General features: G+C 41.4%; 1 protein-coding gene across 2 annotated transcripts; it reads left to right on the top strand.

Annotated features, from left to right (window-relative positions):
• The first annotated feature begins 1,108 nt into the window (after positions 1-1,108).
• On the top strand, positions 1,109-25,628 carry baiap2l1a (BAR/IMD domain containing adaptor protein 2 like 1a). Of its 2 annotated transcripts, XM_053414084.1 has the most exons (14): positions 1,109-1,403; positions 3,125-3,200; positions 3,312-3,398; positions 11,989-12,050; positions 13,115-13,186; positions 13,795-13,929; positions 16,103-16,255; positions 16,371-16,514; positions 17,002-17,122; positions 17,554-17,767; positions 20,001-20,060; positions 20,156-20,300; positions 23,335-23,375; positions 23,469-25,628. In XM_053414084.1, the coding sequence occupies exons 1-14, from the start codon at positions 1,353-1,355 to the stop codon at positions 23,539-23,541; spliced, it is 1,434 nt and encodes a 477-aa protein (XP_053270059.1). In that variant the 5' UTR covers positions 1,109-1,352; the 3' UTR covers positions 23,542-25,628. The 2 variants fall into 2 exon arrangements, with proteins under 2 accessions (XP_053270059.1, XP_053270060.1); XM_053414085.1 differs by lacking the exon at positions 23,335-23,375.
• The last annotated feature ends 31 nt before the right edge of the window (positions 25,629-25,659 follow it).

Genomic DNA, 25,659 nt, shown 5'->3' with positions numbered 1-25,659 from the left:
TTCTGTGTTCTTGTTTCAATCTTCATGTTTTTTAATGCTAACTTGTAATCATATTTACATATACAATATAATATATACTATATTATATACTATATACTATATACTATATACTTTATATATCGTATATTGAAAAGCTTTAATTTACTATATATTTCATTTATGTTTTTTTAATTTTTTGATAATGTAATCATGCTATCATTGACATTCAGGTATATCCTGAATGTCTCCAAGAGAGTTAAATAAAGACAGAAAATATTAATGTTTTAGAATGGAACAAGACATATATCCACATGATGGCGCTAAACACCCAGGAACATCACAACCACAAGGCCATGAACCTTACAGTGACTGTTTCTATATTTTAAATGAGAAATTGCCAGGCATGTTGTCAAGTGGAGAAGACAAATATTATAATTTAGATGAATGTGCATAACACAATTCATCAATCAGTTGAATTAAAAGTCTATACTTTAATGTAAATAGGTAAATCTATTCATTTAAATTGTATTTATATATTTTATATACAACTAATGCAATGTCATATTTTACCAATTTAATACTCACATTTGTCACATTTTACTGCACTACAACTAGGTCTACTTTGATTATGGCTACTTTGGTAATAATGGGCCAAAGTATTCTATTTTTACTGTATCTACTAGATAAAGAACATTTTAAGTTTTTATAATGATAATAATAATAATAATTTGCATAATTTGTAATGTTATGCATAGTTTTGTTTACGGGACTCACAACATGTGATCATAATGGCCTTGGTTAACAATTTACACAAGGTTTATATTCATCTTGTCTTTGGAAACATTGGAACAAAAGTCTGTGTGTTTTAATCCCTGTGGATTTAAGGTGTATTTGGTCAATTATAGGACTATTCAGTTTTTGCAAATAAAGCTTAACTTACTAACTGAATAACTAGCAATAAAAATTAAAATAACAATTAACAATAATAATAATGGGGAAATCACATGTGTCATAACCAACCGAAACTTTTACTGTAACGCCTTCTCTGACGTCACACAAACACCCTCCCCGCCTCCTCCCCCCGCACGAGGAGCTCCCTTTCTCTCTCTCTCTCTCTCTCTCTCTCTAGCTCTCTCTCGCTGTTCCTGTCAGTGTGACGTGCTCCCCCGTCGGCTGCTGAGCGTCTCTGTGTCCACATGCTCTCAGTGAGGGTGAGGGTGCAGACAGGCAGCAGGTCCGCCTCTGGGATTTACTATTCGCAGTGAAGTGAGCACCTGCACTACGAAGCCTTCCATCTGTATTTTTCTTTCTTTTTTTTATAGTTGTTTTTATTTTTACTGTACTTGTGGGCTTTGGGGGAACAAGCTGCCATCATGTCTCGGGCTCCAGACGGTGTGAGCAAGCTCACAGAAAGCACGTACAAGGTGAGTGACACACAGAACTCAACTCATCAGTCGATCATTGGTGGATAATGCGGCTGTGCTTGGCTTGTGTTTGAGTTGGACACCAGCTTTTCAGAGTTGTGTTGTGATTTCCCCCTGATCGCAAAAACAAGTCAGACTGGTGTAATAAGTGTCTTTTATTAGGACTGGTCACGTTTTATGGGAGATTTATTTCCTTTTATTAGTAACTGCATATCAAACGCACATTATTCTTGCATTCGCACTGTAGGGAATCACCTGTATGGGCCACTTGCATAACTTGTTGTTTACCAGGGAAAGAAAGTATTTATGAAGTCTGTTAACAGTCTGGAAAGTCGAACAACAATAGGGACGCACCCTGTTGTTAGAAGCTGTGTAAATCAAAGTGCAGTCCAAGTCCTCCTGCCTGCCTCATGTGTGATGAGAGGGGGAGAGACGTTTAAACACAACCCAACAATCAAATCAAATCCACTGAAACCAGATCAATAGCCACTTGATCATGGGATCAATCCTGTTTAGTCGGCCCAGGTTAATCTACTCAACTTTACATTGCTGTATCTCACACTTGATAAGCCTGTGTGTGTAAGTGTGTTTGTGTGTGTGTGTGTGGACTCAAGTTCCTGTGAGGATTTCATGTCCCCATATATCAACAAAAATAAGAAACATATAAGAGAAAGCCCTTCTTGAAGTTGTAAAAGTTTATCATAGAGCAAATGTCTCTAATACTTTAGTTATATAGCAACCGTGCATTAGAAACTCTTTTAATAAAAAAAAGGAACATGAGGAGAAAAATTTAACAAAGAAAATAGATAAATAGGTTCCAACTATTTTATTTCTCATAGAAACAGAATTGTGTTTCAGTGGCATGTCCTCACTGGTTTGTCAATACAGATTGTGTGTGTGTGTGTGTGTGTGTGTGACAGACTCATAACACAGTTTCAGCTGAGAGAGAGAGAGAGAGAGAGAGAGAGAGAGAGAGAGAGAGAGAGAGAGAAACCGAGAAAGACAGAAACAAAAAAAAACTCTCTCCTCCACTCTGCCCTCTTCTCTGCATGTAAAGTCATACCTGCCCCTTCCTTTATTGTTCTGCCGAGGGTGTGTCTGGGGAATGGAGCCGGGGAGGTGAACAGAACTTGATTGTTGAGTCATTTCAATAGAAAGTGAGAGAAAGGAGAGGGAAAGGGGGGGGGGGGGAGGAGAGAAAGAAGTGTGTGGTGGGGGGGCTTGATGAGGTCCACGCTGCAAATAGCTGCGACTTTGTGTGGGACTTGGTTCTTTGGATGGACGCGTAGGGGTCGGGTTAAAAATTGAAAGTTTTTATTGTTCACGCTTGGTTGATATTTATAGAAGCAACAGCTCCAACGTGTATTGTTGCTCTCCACCCACTCCCACAAAAATGACCCTCATGACTTCTAAGCTCCCTCCTGTAAAAAAACCCAAAGGATAAGAAACTAGGGATGTCTAAGAGAAATAGAAAGAGAAAGTGGCTTACAAAGTATGTTTGAAGTTGGCTCTGTTACAGCAGATATTTCGACAATAGTCCCAGGAGGAAATGCCAAGCTGTTCCTGATAACATTAACAGTGGAGTTCCGGTAATCGCTGATCATTTATACCTGTGCTTTTCCTGGTGTGACGTGTCATAATGAAAAAAAGGCAGATGTCTCAGGAGAATCAGTGATTGTCGCGTCCCTCCACATATTTTGTATCTCTGCTCTTTGTCCCAGAATGTGATGGAGCAGTTCAACCCGGGCCTGAGGAGCCTGGTCACCCTCGGGAAGAACTATGAGAAATCCGTCTCAGGTAATCAAAGTTTAATCAAAATCCTCTCACACCAGAACACAAAAAGATCTTTTAAATCTTGTTTTTAACCAGCGAGTAACTTGACAATGTTTGTGTGTCTCCCCCACGCAGCGATGACTCTTGCCGGAAAGGTCTATTTTGAAGCAGTGTCAAAGATCGGGGAGAATGCCATGGTGTCTCCGGTCTCCAGAGAGCTCGGTGAGTGTCCAAGTCAAATCTACCGACAGTGAGCGAAATCCACACTGGACCGTCTCTGTGATGAAGACTTGAACTTGAAAAAGTTACGTCACATGACATCACAGTGTGTAGAAGTGTCAGTCCGGGCTAATGACGAGGGGGTTCGGGAACTTTACGGGCAGCAGAGCTCGTTTTACCACAAATTTATGGTTTTGAGCTTTTATATTCACCAACAACCTAGAACAGTTAGAATAAGTACATGTATATGTCTCCTTTAACAGTTTATGTCGCCTTTAAAAGAATAATTGGACATTTGGTTTTCTTCTCAAGGGTTGGATGAGAAAAGCAGAACCATGTTTATGTGTCTTCAGAATACACTAACATACTATACTATAGTTACTAAGTGTAAAACCTGATAACAGGTGGAAACAGCCATCCCAGCTCTTTCTGAAGCCAGCGACCTTCCATAAAAACAACTGTAAAAACACCATCTGTGGAGTTTTACAAGCACAACTCTCTTGACTAAGTTGAAGGTTAGACTTGACAGGACTCCCAGAAGTCAGTGCTCACAGCCAATTATCTCTTGTTAAACTACTGCAGGTCGATTCATACAAATAACACAATTACTCTGTAAGTAAGTGAGATTTTTAGGTGCTTGTTGTTAAGGTTATTGGATGGAGTCTCAAACATGTATCCTACACACCCAATAGTTGTCTTCTCATCATTCTTAAAAAGTCACCTTGAAATGATGAAAGTAACTTCTTCACATGTCGCCCTGGGTTCACCCAAACATCCTGATGTATACTGGAATCAATAGCGCAGACATCTGGCATTAACCCGGACTGAACGCTCGTGACACAGCACTAACAGAACCGAGGCTCGCTTCATGCTCCCTCTCCTCTCTGAGGCTGTCATCATGTCTTCGAGGTTGTTTTGCATTCATCCCATGACTCATCTCTAGTTGTTCTATCAGGGGTCCCTAATGCAGTGCTATTAAATTCATAAAGACCTTCTGTTTTATATTCTGGTTCTAAAAACTGCGTGGCCTCATGTCATGTCAGGTTGTTATCAGGCAAGGAGTCCGAGGGGGACAGTTTAAAATGGAGAGATAATATCCTGTCATCGTCTTTTAAAGGAAAACGGTGACCGCGGTGAATATTACTTACATTTGGATGCGTGGCTTTGAGAAAAAAAGCCTGTGGATGGTGAATCGGTATTTCGGACCGAGCCCTCTTCTTTCAGTTGGCATTTGCATTACTGCCAAGTCAAACAGATTTTGATGAAACGTCAGCCTGTGTGAAGGGGGAAGTGGTTTTCACAGAGCTGTCACAGTGTGAGAGACACAAGATTGGATCGGTCAGTCACATCGGGTGGAAACGTAAACAAAGACGCGAGGAAAGGCGCAGAAGCTGCAGACGTCACAGTGAAGTCATTTCATTGGGCACTGTTTCATTAAGATATTCCTCTGACCAATCAGCACCTTAACATTTATTTCAAGTTTTGTAGCAGTGTGGATAATTATAGAAGCGTCTATCTGAAAAGGAAACTACCTGGACATTTCTAAATGCTAACTTAGCAGATTCTCAGACAGCCGTCATTTCCTAGAATAAGTCGTCAACTGACATATCGAGATACACGGATGAGATCTGTTCAGAAAAGCTTTATCACACAATGACACGAAATCCCTCTCACTTCAATTTAACACTGCACTCATAGAAATATTATCACTCGGAAAGGAAATCTGTATTCCAGTTAATAAGCACCAAGGAGGTTATGTATTCACCCGTTTATTTGTTGGTTTGTTTGTTTGTTTTTGATCAAGATTACGCAAAAACTACAGAACGGACCAGGTGTCAGGAAAGAACCCATCAAATTTAGGGGCATTTCTTACCATTTTCTCATGGAATAATTAATGGTTCTTGAGAAAATCTGGCAAATTTACTGAGATCTATAAGTGTGTGAAATTTGGTTTAGTTAGATTTTAATTGGTTTAAGGGGCTTGTTGGCACCTCGGCGCAGGTTTGTGCTCTGCTGAGTGCCATTCCAGAGATTCTTATTTGTCTAGCAAATGTGCAGTGAAACATTTGCCGTGACTGGAGAAGCTCTCCGTACCCATGTGTTATGAACCGATGGTCGAGTTTATCAGGTCACACCACACCTGTCACTCAACAATGCCGGTACTTCATCGCTTCATTAAATGATATGTTCTTCGGTCGGCCGGTTGCGTTTTCACCGCGTACCGAGAACACGGCGCAAAACAGCTCCACAAACACCCCAAAGTTATGTCTATGTTCCCTCTGTTCAGGGTTTTTGTTCAATAGAGCCGTACTGGAATGTGAGTGAGAGTGAGATGTTTAACGTCTGCTCATATCAGCGTGTGCCTGTTGCTGAATGTGTTGACCACAGAAGTATGGTTGAAAAAAGAAAACATTAGGTTTGACCTTAAATATAAGAATCCGACTCCATATAGAAACGTCTCAAAATGGCTTCTAGTAAAAAAAAAAGCTCCCAGCCTGCCAGATATGCCGCTATTCCTTGACGCGTTGAACTGGACGACAGCGAGACGGTGGGAATTCTCTCACACGCTGCAGTGAGAGCAGCAGCAAACACGCTAAACAAACAGGCAGACACACACAGAGCAGGGATCCAGGCTCGTCCCCTGCTCCTCCATCTGCCTCACCAAACCCCAAAGTCTTATCTGTGTGTGTGTGTGTGTGTGTGTGTGTGTGTGTGTGTGTGTGTGTGTGTGTGTGTGTGTGGAGGCTCAAACTCTATGACAACAAGGGAAACACAGATTCTTACATGATTTATGCTCGTACTAATTAGTAGTTGTACCAACAATACCAAATATTAGAAAAATTGTAAGACGTGTATATTACATTAGTATCATGGGAACTTTGACAGTAGCTGTAGACGATCCTCATCTTACAAATTAGCTGATGTTACAGCTACTCTCTACTTCTGTTTATGCTTAATATACATGGATATATACATACACACATCAAGTACTTTCTTTCACAAATATTATCAAAGGGCTAACCAGGTCATACCTAACTTGTCTATACCGATTAGACCCATGTTTTATATTTTGTTGACTTGTGTACTTACATCGTCGTACAACATACTATACAATTCTATTCATGCTTTCTAGTTGCATCATATTAGCTCTACCCATGGCTTTTATCGAGAGTTGAAGTATTATATTGTACATTTAAATGTTACATTATTCTTTCCTTATACTTTAGGCCACAGGGGCCATAGTTGAGTAAAATATGTAGAGTGCATCGCTTCAAAGCTACTACCTGTTAGATAGCTTTACACTGGTGGATAAATTGCATTTAATGCTATCCACCTATTGTACAGTACCATGGCCGTGTAGCTGTTATGTCCCACATCTGATTGTGTATTTTTCAGTTTCAGTGGGTGTACAATTAGAAGCTTCCTGTGCTGGACTCCACAGGGAGTTGCTATTCCACTGTGAAAAGCAGGTATAGGCCTATTGAAGGACTGAAATGTTGAGATTACAAATGGAGAAAGAATAGCACGAACCCCACCCCTTCCACCTTTTCTCTGAGCTGTTTTGTCAAGCTTCGGTCGAAATTGTTCTTTTTGTTGTTGAAATATTGAAGTATGCTGACAGCATGAGAAATGGTGATGTTAGACAGAGTTGTTCTATTCCACCCTGGCGAAGGAGGATTCAGAACGGGGAGATTGCTGAGTGTTTCCCGCTGATAGCCACTCTAACTGGGTTTTGTTTTCGAGAGCAGTCATTTCTTTTGAAGGGAGGTTGACGTTGTTGTTGCTGTCTGTGACATTTCAAACATCTTAGACCTATTTCACAGGAGTATTTGCTCTGTAGACACAAACCACTTGTATCTGCACATGATGGGCCTTTAAGAACAGCCATCAGCAGCCCCAGGGAACCAGGGACAAAGACGTACGTCTGTTTGAAAACTAGAATTTCCATGCAGCAGTTGTGTGCCTCCGCCAACCAGTGCAGTTTCAGTAAACATACATTCTTTTCAGGACTCATGAGGTCACAGTGACCTTTGACCCCTGACAGGCAGACTTGAGATATCATGTATATGGCCACCATGGTCTTGACCTTTGACCTCTCAAATCTAACCAATTCAAATTTGGTTTTCAAAAAGGATTCCCTCAGGAAATTTCCAATATATCTCATTCATAATGCAGAATCATGCTTTTTAAAGTCAAAACAACATGTCTTTTGACCTCTGATCCCACGAAAATCAAATCAGTTCACAATTGAGTGAAGAAAGTCTCAAGGTGTTTGTAATATTTGGACACAATTGGACAAAAAAATGTCAATTGTCATTTGTTCCAGCCAAATAGTGTGTGTAGGCCTGTGTGTGTGTGATTGTGTGTGTCTTACATCAACTGCATAAACACAGTTGTTGTCCCAAACCACACTGAAATAGGTCAAATCAAAAAGGGGACGGAAGTTATGATTCTTCTTTCACTCGTCACACTCCACAACTCTCTAATGATCCCAGAGCTCAAACACCATGGTCCGTTCTGCACTCACCATTAAACTAAAGGCTCTCCAGTCCATTGGTAGTTTCCCTAAAGGACCACAGGCTTACTGCCCAGTAAGGCGTGAAGTTGGAGCCTCTACAACCTTGTAACACTCCCGTTGTTTCACTAAAATATCCTGCGATTCTTTTGAAACCCTCAGTATCAGAGGATATTACAGGTCTCAGACAGTATTTGCTGGAAATTGCTGGAAACCTCAAACTGTGTGACATAAAACACAGTCCACTTGCTGAATGAGAGTCGATGATCAAATCTATATAAAACATTGGATTAATACAAACTAGAACGGTCACTTTTGATTATTATTTGTGTGATAAGCTGATAATCAATAGTCAAGAATGGCACCTACTCACTGTTAGTGTGTGTGTGTGTGTGTGTGTGTGTGTGCGTGTTTGTGTGTGTGTGTGTGTGTGAAGAAATTATTATTAATTAGCCCAATAAAATAATCGGCAGCTAGTTTGGTTCATCTATTAATCATTTAGGATGTTATAAAGCACAATTAGTGATAACATGTAGAACATATAGCTTTTATTGCATCACTGAAAATTCAAAGTTCAGGACTTTCGAAGATGATGGGTGTTATTTCACCTTTGTTGACATTTTTATGGACGAAGTGATTAAATAGTCACTAAGAACTAAAAATAGTGTACATTGTTATGATGGTATAAATATGTCAACTGCATGAACTATAAGCTACAAAGCCTTGTTCCATTCCCGAGCATTCAATCATATGGCATGAATCAATAGTTGTGTGTGGGACCCATAGTAATGTTTGGCATAATAATTGGCAACAGAAACCCCCCCTCCACATATATTTTGATAGTTTTGGGTCACTTTTTGGTTAATTTATACACGTATTGATGTTCACCAGTTATGTTTTCGTCTGCGAGTCAACAGTAATACATAACAGTAGGTCAATTGATGGTTATGATGAGTGAAGCCCACGGAGGCATTGTGGGCAGCACAGGGAGACTTACGGGTGAGACACAGGAGCGCACCTGCCCTGCAGCCTGCAGTGTGCTGATGCCCGTGTACTTCTGTCTTTCTAGGTGAGCAAAGACCGTAATAGGATCTATTAGGGTAGTGACGCAAATTACACGCAAATTGTGAGAAATGTAAATACGAGATTCAAATCAGTGTTTGCAAGTTAAATGTGTGTAAATGTGGTACACCAAGCTAATAGGGGAAACGGTAGTGAAACCGTATACGGTCTAAGTTGTGTGCGTGTTCAGAATATTGTCAGTGTGATTGTGTTTCGAGAGTTTCTTTCATGCAAGCTCAAAACTGAATGCAAATATCTGTAGTGCGTCCACAGAGCCTGCAGTGTGCGGCCACAGTGTGTTGCTGTACTTTCATATTTCCAGAAATGAATAATTCTAAACCTATGCACACCTGGTAATCCCTTTGTTTACAAGTGTCTAACAAACACTAGCCTCAAAGCAGTGTCGGACTTACTTCTTGACCATGGGAGTTGTAGTTGACCAAAAAAGGAAAGCTACAGGTAAATCCTGATCTGATCTGGAGCTGGATCGAGGTTGTTGCTTGTGGTTGTTCGAGGAGTTTGGAAACCGTGTCCCTATTCTCAGAGTTACGAGATCCAGTTTGTTTCAACGAGGTGTGGTTGTTAATTATGATGACTGGATTTACACTCAATGGATGACAGAGGAGTTAGTAAGATCACACTCCCATTGTCCTTATGGAGTTTAATCAACGTAAATATTTGTGTTTCCACCATGACGCCATTACCATGACTCACAGCAGCATCATTACGAATACGAGGCAGGAGTAGCTCATCTGAGGCAGCCACCAAACACGACCTATCACCAGCTGCACTGAGGTACCGTGCAGCCCTGAGTCACATAGGAGGTGGCTGCGTTTCATCCCACTCACTTTAAGCCTGCACGTACACGCCGGCTGATGCACGAGCGTGATAGTGGAGCGTGAAGAGTAGATGACCAACGGCCGCCGCTGACCTCAGCACTAACGATAAAGTGGTGAAATAAAGGTGAGCCGGAGAAAAGGTGCCAGCAGGTTCGGCCGCTGCTGTTTGCTCTGCCGGCGCCACCACATATTGTACAGCTCCCTCACCACGCTCCAGATAGGCAGGAGAGGGGAAGGCGAAGGGCACTGCCAGCTCATAAACCACGTCACCTGTTGGGAATGTGAAAGGCGTCGCCCTGTGCCATATCAGTTGTCTTGTAAAACAGGCATTTCATACAGTTGGTGCAAAGAACGGGAACAAATGAATGCTCTTAAGAGGAACAGTATATTTTGAGCCGCTTGTTTATAACAAAACCAAAGGATTTCTCTTTTTTTATATTGTATTTTATTATGCTTTGTCACTCTTCTCTTGGAACTTGGTGTTTTTCCCCTTGGCGTATGTCGTCATATCTGCTGAGTTGAAAACACGGTGTGTTTTAATGTTCAAAGTTCATTTCCTCAATGTGAGTCACAGTATCTACATACACAATACACTTTATGATATATTTGACAGAGATTTGATTATCTTGGCACTTATACTCACCATCGGATTGCTGTCAACAGAGTGAGATAGAAGATAAGATAAAGGGAGACGGGGCTTCCCGGTGTTGTTCATGAACTTGAACAACTGGTAGACATTTAAAACAAGTTGTGTAACCAGGTGCGTCTTTTGTGTGGACTTTGATTCTCACTAGATATAGAAATATTATTTTTAAACCTATATTTCCATGGATGGAAAACCAGCGGGCACGAATTCTCAGACCTCTTCACACTCTGTCTCTTTCATCGCCAACTCCCCTTCTTCACTTGTTCATATGACAGAATCATGCACTTCACCGTTCATCCCAAACTGTAAAGCTTTCTGCAGCCTCCCCCGGGCATGTGTTCACACCTTGTTAACCCCAAAGGTGAAATCTGCAGGTGTACAACGGCCTCTTTGAACGCCCTCCCAGAAATCCTCAGCCTGCCCCCTTCCACGGCACGCGGCCCGTTGTTGGGGCTGTACAAACAGCCCCAGCGTCCAGCGCCACCCCTCTCTGTCGAGGGACAAAGGAGGGCCTTTACCAGTACGTTCTGGTGACCTTCAGAGGGCAATGTTGTTGTAGCTGGACGCTGCCTGCTGGATCACAGAAGTGCACCTCTGTGCCGCCGGGTTATTACGTTTGTTTGCTTTGAGTGGAGGCGTGTGGGGAGGAATGCCTGGTTGTGGGTCAGGTGTGTGTGAGGCCAGAGGAGTTCATCTTTGGGTTCAGGATCAAATTAAGAAGAAAGTAAAAACCTGGCACCTGAGCCGAAGGTGATGAAACCCCTGAAGTCTCTCATTATGACACTGTCACATGTCCAGACGTGTTGTTCCATACTGTTTTAACATGTTTCACCAGAACGCCGTGTCCTATAGTAAACCTCCAGTCTAGATTTCACCCCATTGTGACAGAGGTAGCACTATAAACTGCTTACCTCTGATTGTCCACCTCTGTTTACAGTATTGACTCACTCCCATTGTCTCATGTCATATGCTGCTCTATCTACAGTGGAGCCTGTCCATGAATGGAGACTGTTCTGTATCGGACCGCACAATACCAGAACCTTTCATAGAGATTACTTATTGACAGCTCTTTAAATATTGAAGGGAGATACGTCTGTAAAATGGGGGGTGTAAAGATAGATGTAAGGCTTGATAAAAGACAAGATTACGTTTATACAGGTGATCTCAGCTGTCACTTATCACGTCTAACCCCATTTTATTAGCATCAAATTAGTAATTTAACTTCCTGGAAAGATTAGCATTAAACATGCACCAGTGGATTAAGAACTATGTTAAATGACAGAAAGCACCTTTGAGTGCTGCGATTGCGATTGAGACATTTCCTCATTCACTTTTAGGGAGCGAGTCATTTCTTCCACCTTTATATACTGTCTATACAAGGAAGCCTATTTCCCTAAGTGTCACACTCTTACTTAAAAACTCCTCTTGAGCCTGGTCCCAGTACAAAACCACAGGACCATACAGTCACGTCAAGATTCTCTTTCTTTGTGATGATCTTCCAATACTAAACGTTGCTCTTGATGTTTTTAGGTGTGGTTCTTATGGAGATTGCAGAGACCCACAGGAAGCTCCATAATGAACTCGACGAGAGTGTAAGTACCTTCAATAGTCAATGAGGAGTAATCGGTCCATGTTTATTTGTTAGGTTTAACATTAAAGGGATGGTTCACCGACAAATTATTTTTATGTGGTACACAAATGCATATACAAAAGATTTCAAAAAGAGCCAAATAGTCCAGGAGTTCTAAGGGTTAAGGTAATCAGACAGTGCTGGTTACATGCAGTAGCTTATTCAGGCCATATTTTAATTGGGTTAATATCAGATCATTGCTATCCATGTAAATGTGTCTAATATGGAGGGGATGATATTAAGGGATGGAAGGATTGTAGGTTTTAGACTTTTCTCTAGATTTGTTGACGCTAAAAAACAGAGGCGCAGAAACCTGCTCTCCCTACATCTACGAAAATAGACCTGAAGGACGATAAGAGCCATTATGTCATGAAGTAAATCTGCGCAGTGACATCTCACCTGTGGGGCCTCTAGGAGTGACTGATTGTCATTCCTCGACGTACTCTGTGGCCATTATCGTTCTGCTTAACCTCACTTGATAGACAGCAATGGCCTTCTGCAACACTCTCTCCTCTGCGGACGCGTAAACTCTACAACCTTTTTCATTCCCTTCATTTTTGGGGGGGTTAAGTTGTCGTGACGGAGTGGAAGAGCAACAGAATCATTCCTGACCCCTGCTGCCCCGGGGTGAAATGCTTCAGATATTTGCGATTGAAGTGTGCTAGATTTAAGTCGAATGTGGCCTAAAAACTGAAACCCACCCCTCAAGAAAACCTTGAAACATGCAAGGAACGTGTCTTAGCTTCCTCCCTCTTGGCTTTCCAACCGATTAGTCCCGGCCCGAGTGTTATTTATCTATGAGAGGGAAATTTTGTAAATCTTTAACCTTAACAGGCTGATAAGCCCTCACTGCTGCGTGGAATCTCATCCTCTCCCAACCACACGGCTATACATTCCACCGGGTCTCTCCCCTCTTATCATAACAGGCCACGTGACAGACCTGCACATTGGGTTTAGAGCAGCGTGCACGCTCGATGATGCAAGGTGCAACATATATATGTGTGTGTGTGTTTTCTCTCTTTGCAGTTCAAGAGTTTTCACAGTGACATTATCATCGAGCTGGAGAAGAAAACAGAGATGGATGTGAAATACATGAATGTAAGTGTCACCCTAAACTGCAGGCCAGTATTCTTCAGTGCCACCCATCCTCCCTCTTCTTTTGAGAGTTTTTTATACAAATATTTTATGGAGCAGTGGCTGGCAAGAAGGTTCCTAGTTTGAATCCTGGCTTCCTCCCACAGACATGCAGCGTAGGTTAATGGGAGACTCTAAATTGACTGAGAATGGTTGTTAGTCTTTGTGGGTCGGCCACCTGTCCAGGGTGTGCCCCGCCTCTCACCCAATGTCAGGTTATCATGTTCGTATCATAAAAACTGCAATCTGCTCCTCCACTTGACTACAGTGTTTAGATACACAATATGCCTGCCAACATATACTATTACTGACCACAGCTCTATCATTACAGTTCTCATCTATGATTTACCTCCTTTCATCTCCGTCGAATATTTTCTATCACACTTGTGTCCGTCCTGGAAGAGGAATCTGTGTTTGTTGTCACTCTAGTTGATGCTTAAAGGCAGATGATGTCCTCGCTCAGATTGTGAAGCCCGATAACGCAAACTGTGATTTGTGAATACAAGCTACACACATAAAAATTCAATTTATCGAATTTCTCAAACGTGTCTTTTGCCAAATTTCTCACGCAGGCCACCTTCAAGCGCTACCAGTCGGAGCACAAGCTGAAGCAGGACACCCTGGAGCGCTCTCAGACAGACCTGAAGAAGCTCAGGAGGAAAAGCCAGGGCAAGAACTTGTCCAAATACACCATCAAAGAGAACGAGGTGAGACTGAAACAAAGCTCCGACCTTTCCCTTTCAAGCAAGACTTGCACTTTACATGGCTCTTGAAGCACGCTGCTGTTACATTCTCATGCACTGATGCTTTCGATAAGAGTAGGACAAATGTGCAATTGAGGGACAGGCTAGGCCAGGGGACTTCTCACTGTGTCCATTTAGCAAAACGACTGAAATTCCAGGTTTTTCTTTCTAGTCGTGTCTTCACATATTTTCACACAGGGAAGAGATGTCAGATTCAAAGTGAATGAAATTAAGACGCAACCATTAAACTATACAGTCAAATTGAATTTATAAAAACAAATACAAATGTGTAATGTATACAACTCTTCTCGTGTCTACCATTTACGTTGTTTGAGGTTGATTCTGGTTTTCATTGATTCATCTTGTGACTTATTAATCATAGTAACCAAGTATAGAAAAGCAAAACTAAATAAAAGAAAATACTCCTAGTAGGTTCAGGAATGTACGAGAGTTATACAAATGATCATCGATGTATAAGTGTAGAATGTGATCAGCCCCTATATAATTTGCTGATTCTGATGCTGAGGAAGAAACAAAGGAAACCACAGGTTCAGAGTTGAATAAAACTTTCTCATGAAACCGTATCGCGTGCATCTTAGACATCACACTGGAAAGACAGAAAGAGTCAAAACCAATTTCACCTCTGAGTGAACAGACGTGCACAAAGAATAATTTGAAGTTGAACTCATCTTGACTCTGTTCTTTTCACGCCGCGTATGCATTGTGTTGCACATAGTTGTTGCCGTGCACCACTGACGAGCAGGCTTTAACTTTTCTCGATCAGTGTGGTGAGATAAAGGAGGGAGAGCACAATGTGAGTAATAACTCCCTCCTGTCTCCAGGTTTAATTTGTTCCACTGTTTTTACAGCCTCACGTGATGAAGGACAGTAAGTAGCCCTCGGCTCCTTTCGGGGGAATAATTAAACAAAGCTTTAACTGAATTTTTAATTGAGTTATCGCAGATTTGTAAAGGGTTTTTGTGACTTCTCGGCTCCCTCGGTTTCCTTTTTTTTCCGTTTCTGCAAAGATGTTTGAAGTTTCAAGTCTGTCCTTGCACATGAATAGCACCTATTAAAACGGGTCCATACGATTCAATAAGTCATCTTAACCGGTTGGAACCAGGTGCCCCAGGAGTGGACTTTTCATTATCTGTGGACTACAAGGCTAGCGGCTCAGCGTTCTAATAACCGTCTGTCTGCCCTCCCACCTCTCGCTGAGAGCCTGGCCGATTGTTTGCCAGGGGAACTGAAGAGCTTGGATTCAGCGTCTAACAGGGCAGGGAGCAGAAGAGGGTCTCTTACAGAGCCCCTAGAGACAGGCTGCTTTACTGTCAGCATGACAACCTGGAGAAAATTTGGTGCATCAAGGATTTTTCTAAATCAGGGGCAATGAAGGGGACGTATTTTTTTTTTAATATATATTTATTACTTTTATACGGGGGGGCGATATATGGGGGGGAAGTCCAACCTCATCCCAGAGCAGGTTGACCAGCTCTTGTTTTTGCACAAGAATCTAAACATATCCAAGCACTAGCTTTGCATAGCCTGCATGCACCAACAGTGAAGCATAGCCTACTTTAAGTTTTTTTCAAAGTTTATATTTTAAGTAAACTTTTATTCATTCTATTTAATTTACCTTCTTTTTATTGTTTAAAAGTAGCCTAAGTGGCATACATTTCTTAATCTGTCAGTTTGTGTGCAGTTGACAGGGACTATATAATAATAGGGCACATTTCTATTTATGTTCTCTATCGGCTGCCCAGCAGTCATTAAGTTAATGTTAATATTTGAAATAAAACTTGTAAAGCTCTAAGTGAATTTGACTGTGTTTTATTTGAAGGTATCATTCAATTGTTTTCCATGGTCCAGTATTTAAAAAAAAAACCCGCAAGAAATCGTAATATCGAGTCGCAATACTTACAGGATCGCAATACCCAAAGAAAATCGCAATACATATCGTATCGCCACCTAAGTATCGTGATTATATCGTATCGGGAGGTCCCTGCCGATTCCTGTCCCTACCATCCATGCCAAATGCCCGATTCAGTAAGGTTCACATGTGAGTCCTCCCTTGTTTAGTGGCTAGTTATTAATCCCGTACCCTGACCTCCGGGTTGCCCTGTGACCCTGTCTGCAGTACATGGAGACCATCTCGTCACGCCAGACGGACATGCAGAAGTTCATCGCCGACGGCTGCAGGGAGGCCTTGCTGGAAGAAAAGAGACGCTTCTGCTTCCTGGCGGACAAACACTGCATGTTCTCCTATCAGCTCAGCAACTTCCACGGGAAGGTAAGCGTGGACAGACACGAGCGGTCCTGCGCAACCAGGAGCCCCTCCCCTCCGGTGTGTGTCTCCCAAACCGACCTGCTCTCTACCCTCTCTCTCTTTCTCCGGTGTTTTCCAGGCCAGAGAGCTGCTGTCCACGAGGCTCCCCAGCTGGCAGGAGAAGTGCAGCGACATCACCAAGGTGCCGGAGACGGTGGAGACCATGATCGAGGGCCTCGCCCCGACTCCAGTACAATCGCCGCTGGTTGAACACAACAACAGGGTGCGCTTTGACTGGTCACGTATGGAATTGTGTTGAAACTGGCCTCCGAATTGTTCCACTGTGAGATGAGCACTAGCTTTAGAAAAGACCTGTCATTTCTGATCACAAACTTTGATAAGTTACTGGAGGGTGCTTCAGGTTTTATCTTGTCTTGCTGCGTGAAGACCTTCTTTCCAAGCTACTGATAGCCCTCGTATCAGATGGAAGCAGCTGTGTTGAAGCCGCTTGTGAGCTGGCTATCAGCCATGGGAAATGATATGCGATGTTGTCGTCACGTTCTGTTAAAGGTCACCGAATATTTTCAGGCCACAGCTATTTATTGCTGCGTAGGAGGATGATGATAAGCCCTAATTACAGTAATGACCGTTTTAAATCACTGTCTCCGTAACAAATGAGGTCAAGCCCCCGAAACGCCTGTGATAATGTTGACAGGTCATATTGTCATATAGGTGCACTTTCTTATCACACATCTTTGCTTTCTTCTCAGAACAATATGGAGTCAATGGTTCCTCCTCCAGCACCACCGCTGAAGGCTCAGATAAGCCCGCTCGCCAATATGTTCAACCCAGAGCCCAGGTCTTCGCACACCTCCTTAGAGAACAACTCAGGTATAAGCAAACACACACATCCTCAAAAATACCTCTATGATTCATCCAAGCATCAAAATAGTAGCATTTACATTTTTTATCTGAATTTTGTATTAGTCCCCACAACATGTCTGATTTTGTATTCATCATCTACACCAAAATGAAATAGGATCATCCTTTGGTAGTGCCCCACCCCTCCATATAAAATCATGGGAACTAGTTGAGTAGTTTTTGTGTAGTCCTGTGAACTAACAAACAACAAAACCTCCATAGCGGAGATAATGAATGAGCTTTAGAGACGGCGGTGGTGTTCGTGTTTTGTTACCTATGGTCAGAGCCGGACAAACTGTATCCCTTTGAACTTTTCAAAATAAAGTAAATAATCTTTAATTTCAAGCGTTTACAAATATCGACATCTCTAATATGTGATTATGAACCTCTGCTGCCTCCAGACCAGGGCAGCCTCAGAGATGACAGCATGCACCGGTCGGTGTCCCAGTCGTCCGGTCTCAACGTGGGCAGGAAGAACCGGGTCAGGACCATCTTCCCTCACACGTCGGGCAACAACGACACGCTCCTCAGCTTCGACGAGGGCGACATCCTCACCGTGCTCGGTCACGAGGAGAAGGATGGCTGGCTGTACGGAGAGCTGGAGAAGACAAGGCAGTAAGTTCTAACTGCATATGTCCACTCAATATTTGGATATTACAGGGATGTGTTGATGGCGGTGTGAAGAGAGGAAGTTTTCAGAGAAAATTGTCGATGAAAATAATGTTTCGGAATAATTATCTCAGTTGTATTTTCGGTGGCTTAAACTATTATTTTTATCCATCTCAGCATTTTAAGGGATATGTCTGGTCTTTTACCTTTATTTACCTCCAACCAGGAGGTTATGTTTTCACTCCTGTCTGTTGGTTGGTTGGTTGGTTGGTTCTCAACCAAAAACTACTGGACATACCACTATTAAACTTGTGGGAAAGATGTGGTATGGGTCAGGGAAGAACCGATTCAATTTTGGTGCGGATCTGGATCAGGGGGTGGATCCAGGATTTGTTATTCTCTGTCTTCAACATTGTAAGAAAGGGTGTTCTTCAGAATTATATCTATGAGTATGTACAATCTGGGGCAGCCTGGCAATCATTAACACTATTGTGGAAAAACTCTGGATTTACTGAATGTAAATGTGGTTTCATAAGGGGTTTCGTAAAGAGGAGATAAGAGCTCTACTCAGTGACATTCTAGATTTATTGTAGTCTACAAATCTCATGTGAAGAGGAGAAGAGGCTGGAGGAGTTGGAAAGTAACGAGACAAAGACAAACGCATCGTTGGGTTTGATGTCCCCATTTGTTTTATGATAGTGTTAGGAGGTGGCTAGAAAATCTGTAGTTTCTTTTTATTTGACTTGAACCCGCAATGACACACAGAAAGTGTGTTTGTGGAATCCCTCCCTCGCGTACTTGATAGGAACACAGTCTGAATAGGAGCGTTGGCACACCCAGGAGAGGAGATGTACTTTCATCCCAGCAAATATGCACCTGCACTGACGCTGGCGTATTTCACATGACTAAGGTGGCAGGACGAGTTTCTGCTTTGTGTTTTGTTAATATATTGCTCTGCTAATACACCATGAAACACAGACTATGTCAGGAATGTTCAACATGACAGTCGTAAAGCTCTCTCTCTCTCTCTCTCTCTCTCTCTCTCTCTCTCTCTCTCTCTCTCTCTCTCTCTCTCTTGCCTAACAACACTGCATGCAAACAAATCCAGGCACACACGCACACACACACACCAATGAGAGAAACATGTTTCCATTCTCAAAAACAAATTCCCCCCTATGTAATACTCCCCTGCACAGACATCACATCTATTACTTGTCTACTTAGATGATCAGGGTCAAACATGTATATATACTGTAAATACATATATACAAGTCATCGGTGCATATGTAACAGGAGCAGCCACCTCCAGCCCTTCAGTAGATCGGTCAGGACTCAGAATTCAGCCGTATGGATGAGGGCGTGCTCACAGAGCTCGTGTTGAATATTTTTTCGTTGTCACTTTGAACGCATCTGCTCCCCGATTGTGTTTGTGTCATGAAGTGTTCTTTGGAGGCAGAGTGGTTTTAGTGCAGTCAGCGGCGTTTTGTCTGGAAGTCAACATGCTGGGGATAAATCACAGAACATTCCGTTTCTTAGCAACAAATCCACTGCACCGCGCTGACAAACCATCTCTTTCACTCGACGTGACTTGGAGACATCTCCTGAGTCTCAGTGAAGGAAATTTCTGTCTGTTTATATATTTAACGTCTTTTTTTTGGATCTATTTGGAGTCTGTTGCAGTGAGACTCAGCTTTTGAAAGCTCTCGGAAAAGCAGAGCTCTTGTATATAATTATTGAATGACGTACAGCTACTGGATCTAATTCAAAAGAGGCATTCATCATGTTCGCTGAAGGGAAATATGGACAGATTACGATATCATCACTCAGTGGCAGATCTTGGATTTTTCTAAGTTCTAAGTCTAACATCCATGTACAATAACTGATTAAGTAAGGTGCACATTTAAGTACTTCCTTGTTTACTGCAAAACAACCTAATTGATTTTATTTTGAAAAGTATCCCTTTTCCCAAGCACATTGTGTACTTCGAAAAAGCTTAGAATTTTTTTTTTTTTATCAAATTTTACTGTAAACCGTGAAAAGATTTAGAGTGGTGGTCTCCTACACAGAAAGTACAGTCTGAGGGGAACACATAATTTCTGTAATGTAGTCTATATAATCTAAGCTGTTTTAGCTAATGTGTTTGTTACATGGACACAATTGTGACTTTTTTTAGGATTCTATACATTTCAATGTTTTGTGATCTTTTTTGACCTTGTTATGTTTGTGTCTTTTGTATTAGGCGGGGCTGGTTTCCCTCATCTTACTGCCGACCTTACACTGGGCCAGTTCTATCAAATAGGTAAAAAAACATGACTGCATGCCAGGAAGTGAATCAATAATGTGTTTACAGTTGGTGTTTCGTTAGCTGAAGCTTTCCTACCTATGTATTTGCAGCAATCTGAGTACGCCAGTGCGTAGTCTGAGTGTGGCCAGTCTGCAAGAGGAGGAGGAAGATCTGGTGTTGATTCCACCACCAGACTACAGCGACGACCCCCCACCCCGCCCACTAGTCACCTCGACGCCCTCACCGCAGAACAAGGTTAGTGGCAGCACCTGGAAGAGCACGACCCGAACCTGTTTGTTATCTTTCTGTTTTTTTCAGTTTTGCATATGTCGCATGTTAGAAGCTTCACCAACATGCCTCCTCGTTTGCTTGTGAATCTTCTGGACAATCTTCTTCTCATTTCTCACTTGGGCTCACTCGGACGTTTTGTGGAGTTTTTACCAGGGGGCTGACGGGAGAAACTCTGCAGATTGTTCGCACAAACTAACTTGGCCACCTTCTCACATACAGCCCCTCCGAATATATCCCGGAGTTCAGTGCATGTCTGAAAACAGCTATACTAATACTAACATTTTTTTCAACTTAATATTCTCTCCAGCTGATTGTTACGGATAAAGGTGCAAACAAACATGGTTTTTAAGAACATAATAACAAATTTACTTTAAAGGTGCTGTATTTGATATTTTCATCTTACCAGTGGGTATAAGCTGTCAGATGAGTGTCTGTCAGCTTATTGTTTTGGTCTCTGCAGCTGTACTATTTTCGTTCACTGCCATCAGCCCATGCAGGGAGTGGTTCAGGAAAAACACTCGCAAATGCAGCACAGCTAGTTTGCATGTAAACTTATCAGGAAGTCTAATGGCTAGAAAGCAAGACTAAACCAACAAGATTTGGTGGAGACCAAAAACAGAGCTAAAACTAGAGTCCATATATGATTAGTATTCACATCTTATTTCTGATGCCCAAATAATCACTTTATGCATTTTTTTTATATATCGCTTTTAATCATATGCAGCTGTAACCCCATTTATACTATGATTAGCTAATATGTATTTATGCTAATATAAACAAAATACCGTTCAATGTGTACGTAGTCAGCGTAGTTTTAGATAAAGACACAAGTTACTTTATTTAAAAAGCTGTAGGTGCAGGAATTAAGGCCCTGGTTGCCACAGGGAAGGATTTGTTTGTGTTGGATAGCGGCCATGTATGAGTTTATATTTAAATGGACCATCGTGTTCTAAAAAAGGTCGTCATTTCCCGGCAGGATATCTTTATTGCCTTACCTAAGTCGCTGCAGACTCCACGCCCACGCCATGAAATGCCATCACGTCTTATCACCGTCTCCTTGATGCACAGTCATCACCCTCCACACCCTGAAAACACATCACAACCAGAAACACACCTCAATTCCTCCAACCCGTTTGAGTAAATACACCTCATTCATCCAGACATTTATTTCCCAAAAGGATAAGGGAGACTGAGAGATATGTATTTGCATTTTTGAAATGGGGACATAGTCTTTGTTCGACAGTGAGGAAAAAATGCTCCGAGCCAAGTTTCATTCAGGAAGGAGGGAGAGATTTGTTGAGGACAGAGTCACAGAGGACAAGAGGGTACGGACACCATTTCATTTTGGGTCCGCACTGTGTCAGCTGATTGAAAATGAGCTAGTGGCTGTTCTGCCAACAGGCAAGCCCGGCACTCTTCTTTCTTCCTCATCATCACCTTCCTCGCTGCTCTGTCTGTAATCAGTGTCCTTTATATCTGCAGCCTCAGGGCTTCACCAGGACATAAACCTCTAACTCTCGTCCCCATAATCCCCAAACACGTTAGCTACTTTTTAGCAGGACTAGATTAGTTTGGTTACTTTTTTAACATTTGATTTAGTTTCCTTAAACTACAGGTTGTAGCCTATGAAAAAATTGACTTTTTAATCAACATTTGACCCTTTTCTTATTGTTCCCTCTAACTTAATATGGGTTTTACAAATATTTTAATGACAATATATTTAATATGGTAAACAAAAGTATAAAGTTCAGATTGTACTTTTAACAAAGTCTTGATTAAATATACAACTCCTTTGTTTTGGCTTTTTGGGCCAGTATTGTACAGTAATTATGTGACTTACTGTCATATCATACTATATGTCCTTTTATTTCCTTCTACCTGCCTTTTCTTAAGAAGGAACTAATCCTGGTACTTTTGACAGAATCTTTAAGGAAGTTTTATTATCAGGAAATCTTATTTGGAATTTTTTAAAGATTAAAAGTTGGGTGTATATAAAATGTTTTCCTGAATATTATTTTAAGTACTTTACAGTCAGGAAATGGACAGAGGCTGACTTTAAAAAAAGTTTTGCCTTTTATTTAATAAGCTATAAATGAGTTGATATCTACAACAAGGCCCAACAGTCCTTTTAAATTTAAAATATCTAGATCTGCATTCTTATTTGATCTGGACCAAACCTCACAAAATCATAAATATCATCCCCTAAACATGCCTGATATTTTTCCATTTATATGTATTTAATAAGCTTGTTGCCAATATAACTCAACCCCAGACGATTTAGGGACTTAAAGGCCAGAGAATAAAAGTTTGATCCAAACTGTGGCTGCATGTCTGACTTCTGGCTCTTGATTTCTCTCTGCTGGAAGAGTTGGGTAGTACATGTTTTTCTGCAATTGGCAATTTGCAATAAAATCCTTCCTAATAAGCTTTGTAGCTAATGCATACATAAAGATAGTTAACTAATCTAAAATGAAAACATCATACCAAAAAACCAACTCATGGGTTTGACGAGAGTTACTCTGACATATTTATCAGCTGCTGTAGCTCCATAAACATTTTTACAGCATTTTGTAGCAAATATGTGGCTTCGGTATTCCTCAGGGCGCATTACTCAAATTATTTATGTTCTCCAACGTCATCGTCCCCATGCTCACTTGACTCTGTGAAGAGGATTGGATTATCTCCATCCTCACGTGAGAGAAAAAGAGGAGTTCGTCTCTCGCTGGCATTTCTAGATCGTCTAGATTCCAGCCTCCTTGAGGTCTGAAGTTGTATCTGAAGTATGTGTCAAAGCTCCGCGGATTAGGAAGGAGGGAGGGCGGGAGGGGGGGAAAGTGTTGATGAGAAATCTAATAAAACCAGTCGGACAACAATGACTTCGTTCACAGCTGGAGGGAGGGTGCGGGTTCGTTGGTGACTGTGGTGTGTGCTGGTGTGTCCCTGAAAGTATGCGTCCTGGATCTTCAATGGGTCTTTTCTTCTGTGTTTCTGACGACAGGTGTCTTTAGTCAATGGGACTGCTAAGGCTGCTTTTCTAGGGTGAGTGACCTTACATCTCTAACACAAACTCACTGGTCACCGCTCAGTTCCATTGTGAATTCAATGTGATTTCTGATGATTTTCTTCCTGCAGGGGAGGGAATCCATTCGCCACGGTCAAGCTGAGGCCAACAGTAACGAATGACAGATCGGCGCCACACATTTAGCGGGGAGCAGGAGAAGTTTCACCGCTGTCCCGCCTTCAGGGGAATGATGGGAAACATTGGACCCCTGCGACATGATGCTTTTTCACCACAACCTGACATCTCACCAGCCTGCATGCTAGTCTCTCTCAGTACCCGTCTGCTCTATTAAAGGGAACCATTGTTTCTTGGCATAAGTGTGCTTTACTGTGCCAGTGGGTGTTTTACATTAGCCACAGCAGTGAAACATTACATAATCAACACGTGGATATTCTGACAAACTTTGTAGTGCAAAGACATTGTTTCATAATGTTATATACACCCTGTCTTACAGGTTCAATGTGTAGAATTAAGCGACATCTAGTGGTGAAGTTGCATGTTGCAGCTGAATCTCCCTCACCTCGCCCTCCCCTTCCGAACATGACAGAGAAGCTGTGGTCGCCTTCAGTTGTCATAAAAACTCAAAAGCTGTTTAGTTTGTCCAGTTTGGGTTGCTGTAAAGAAAGATGGCGGCCTCCGTAGAGAGGACCTGCTCCCGATGTAAATATAAAGTATTTAAATATAAAGGGCCCTTTCTAGGGTAAAGAAAACAAATATTTGTACAATTGAGATGAAACACACTAGTAAAAATATCACAAGGATTATTTTATATTAAATTTCTGCCAATAGATTCCTTTCTCATAAATCTTAAACACTGGACCTTTAAATTAATAATTCCGCCCAAAATGTAAATGTTGGTTTGGTCTTATACTTGTCACTTAAAGTCACAATACAATTGAGTTACATGCATTTGCAAGTTGAATGCCTCTTATATGAGGTAGCAGGAAAGGTTCAGTTTACATGAGAAGTATAATTCAGTGAAGCTTACAAGGTGTGAAATATCAGCTTTCATAGACATTCACCAATTAGATAAAAATGCACTGGACTACATGCATGCATCGCATATCCTGGATAATACCTGACGTAATAATAAATTGAATATCTATAAGAAATATAAAAACACTGTCTAAGCTGTTTTCAAAATACTGAAAGGTTCAGAGTTTTTTCACCAAGCAGATGGTAGAGAAGCTCCTGCAAAAGTTACAAAAAATAACCTATTTTAAACAGATACAATAATGGACAGGAATACTCCACATGAATTTGACCCTCAACAGTGCCATGTGCTACTGAGATATATTGTGAGTCATATAAATATTTAAGGATCTTTAAATGACCTGTGACTACGGAGAATAAACCTACATCTTCATTTTGGGCTGAAAGAAAAGTGTCATCAGGTGTTTTCAGGCTTGTGTGCACTGCAGTCAGTGCAGTGTACATACAGGACGATGAAGAGATCCAGATGTAAAATGAAAGTGGCCTGATGCCCTCAGGCTGTCTTCCTGACTTGCAAAAAAAAAAGTATAAATTGTTATTTCTATTTTTCTTAACTTTATCTTTCGTCTTTTTTTGTGATATACGGAGGTTGTGAGAATGAAGGAAGAGTGGCTTGTTGGTAAAAAAGGTTGGTCGTTGGAGTGAAGGCAAAACATTGTCAGTATATAAGGCTATTTATATACAGTAAGTTTATATTTAAATAAAATATGTACACAGAAGTCCATGTTTAAAGGGCCATAAAGATGCTTCTATAAATACGATAGCCAATGAGGTCATTAGGCCTTTGATCCCTCACAGATTTTGATTTGACTGCTGGTATGTATTTCTTATGGGTAAAATGACCTATTGATGAAGGGAATATTTTCACTACTCACGGCTCCACTGTTCTTTAATGTAGATTCTGTGAATGATGCACAGTTTATGCAAAATAAAAAATGTAAATTGAGTTATTTGCATTTTCTGTGAATACAGTGGGTCATTAAGTATTACGTTCTTTTGTGAGGAAAGGGGCATTTAGCCATGTTATTGTTTTGCAGGATGTGAATGTATGATGAGGAACTGAATGATGAAAAACTGTTTATTGACCCACTGGTGTGTATTGGTAAACCCATCACACTGACATAGTTAATGCCACATGCTTTCTTCAGAGTACCTTGCCACTGTGTCCACCGACGTCGTCTTTTATTCTCAGTAAAACATGTTAAAGTAAAAGTTTGCACAATAAAGGTTCAACTGCATTTTCTGTTCAGTTCTCTCTGTTTTCTGTGG

This window comes from Pleuronectes platessa, chromosome 21, assembly GCF_947347685.1.
Source record: "Pleuronectes platessa chromosome 21, fPlePla1.1, whole genome shotgun sequence".
Lineage (NCBI taxonomy): Eukaryota > Metazoa > Chordata > Actinopteri > Pleuronectiformes > Pleuronectidae > Pleuronectes > Pleuronectes platessa.
The sequence above is the reverse complement of the archived record's forward strand: the minus strand, read 5'-3'. Positions and strand labels throughout refer to the sequence as shown.

What these genes read in the sequence shown, in the direction of transcription:
- baiap2l1a (XM_053414084.1), top strand. Translation starts at nt 1,353, where the DNA reads ATGTCTCGGGCTCCAGACGGTGTGAGCAAGCTCACAGAAAGCACGTAC. An exon ending in TCACAGAAAGCACGTACAAG is followed by an intron (nt 1,404 to 3,124) that starts GTGAGTGACACA and finishes TCTTTGTCCCAG; the next exon opens with AATGTGATGGAGCAGTTCAA. An exon ending in CGCCCTCACCGCAGAACAAG is followed by an intron (nt 20,301 to 23,334) that starts GTTAGTGGCAGC and finishes TTCTGACGACAG; the next exon opens with GTGTCTTTAGTCAATGGGAC.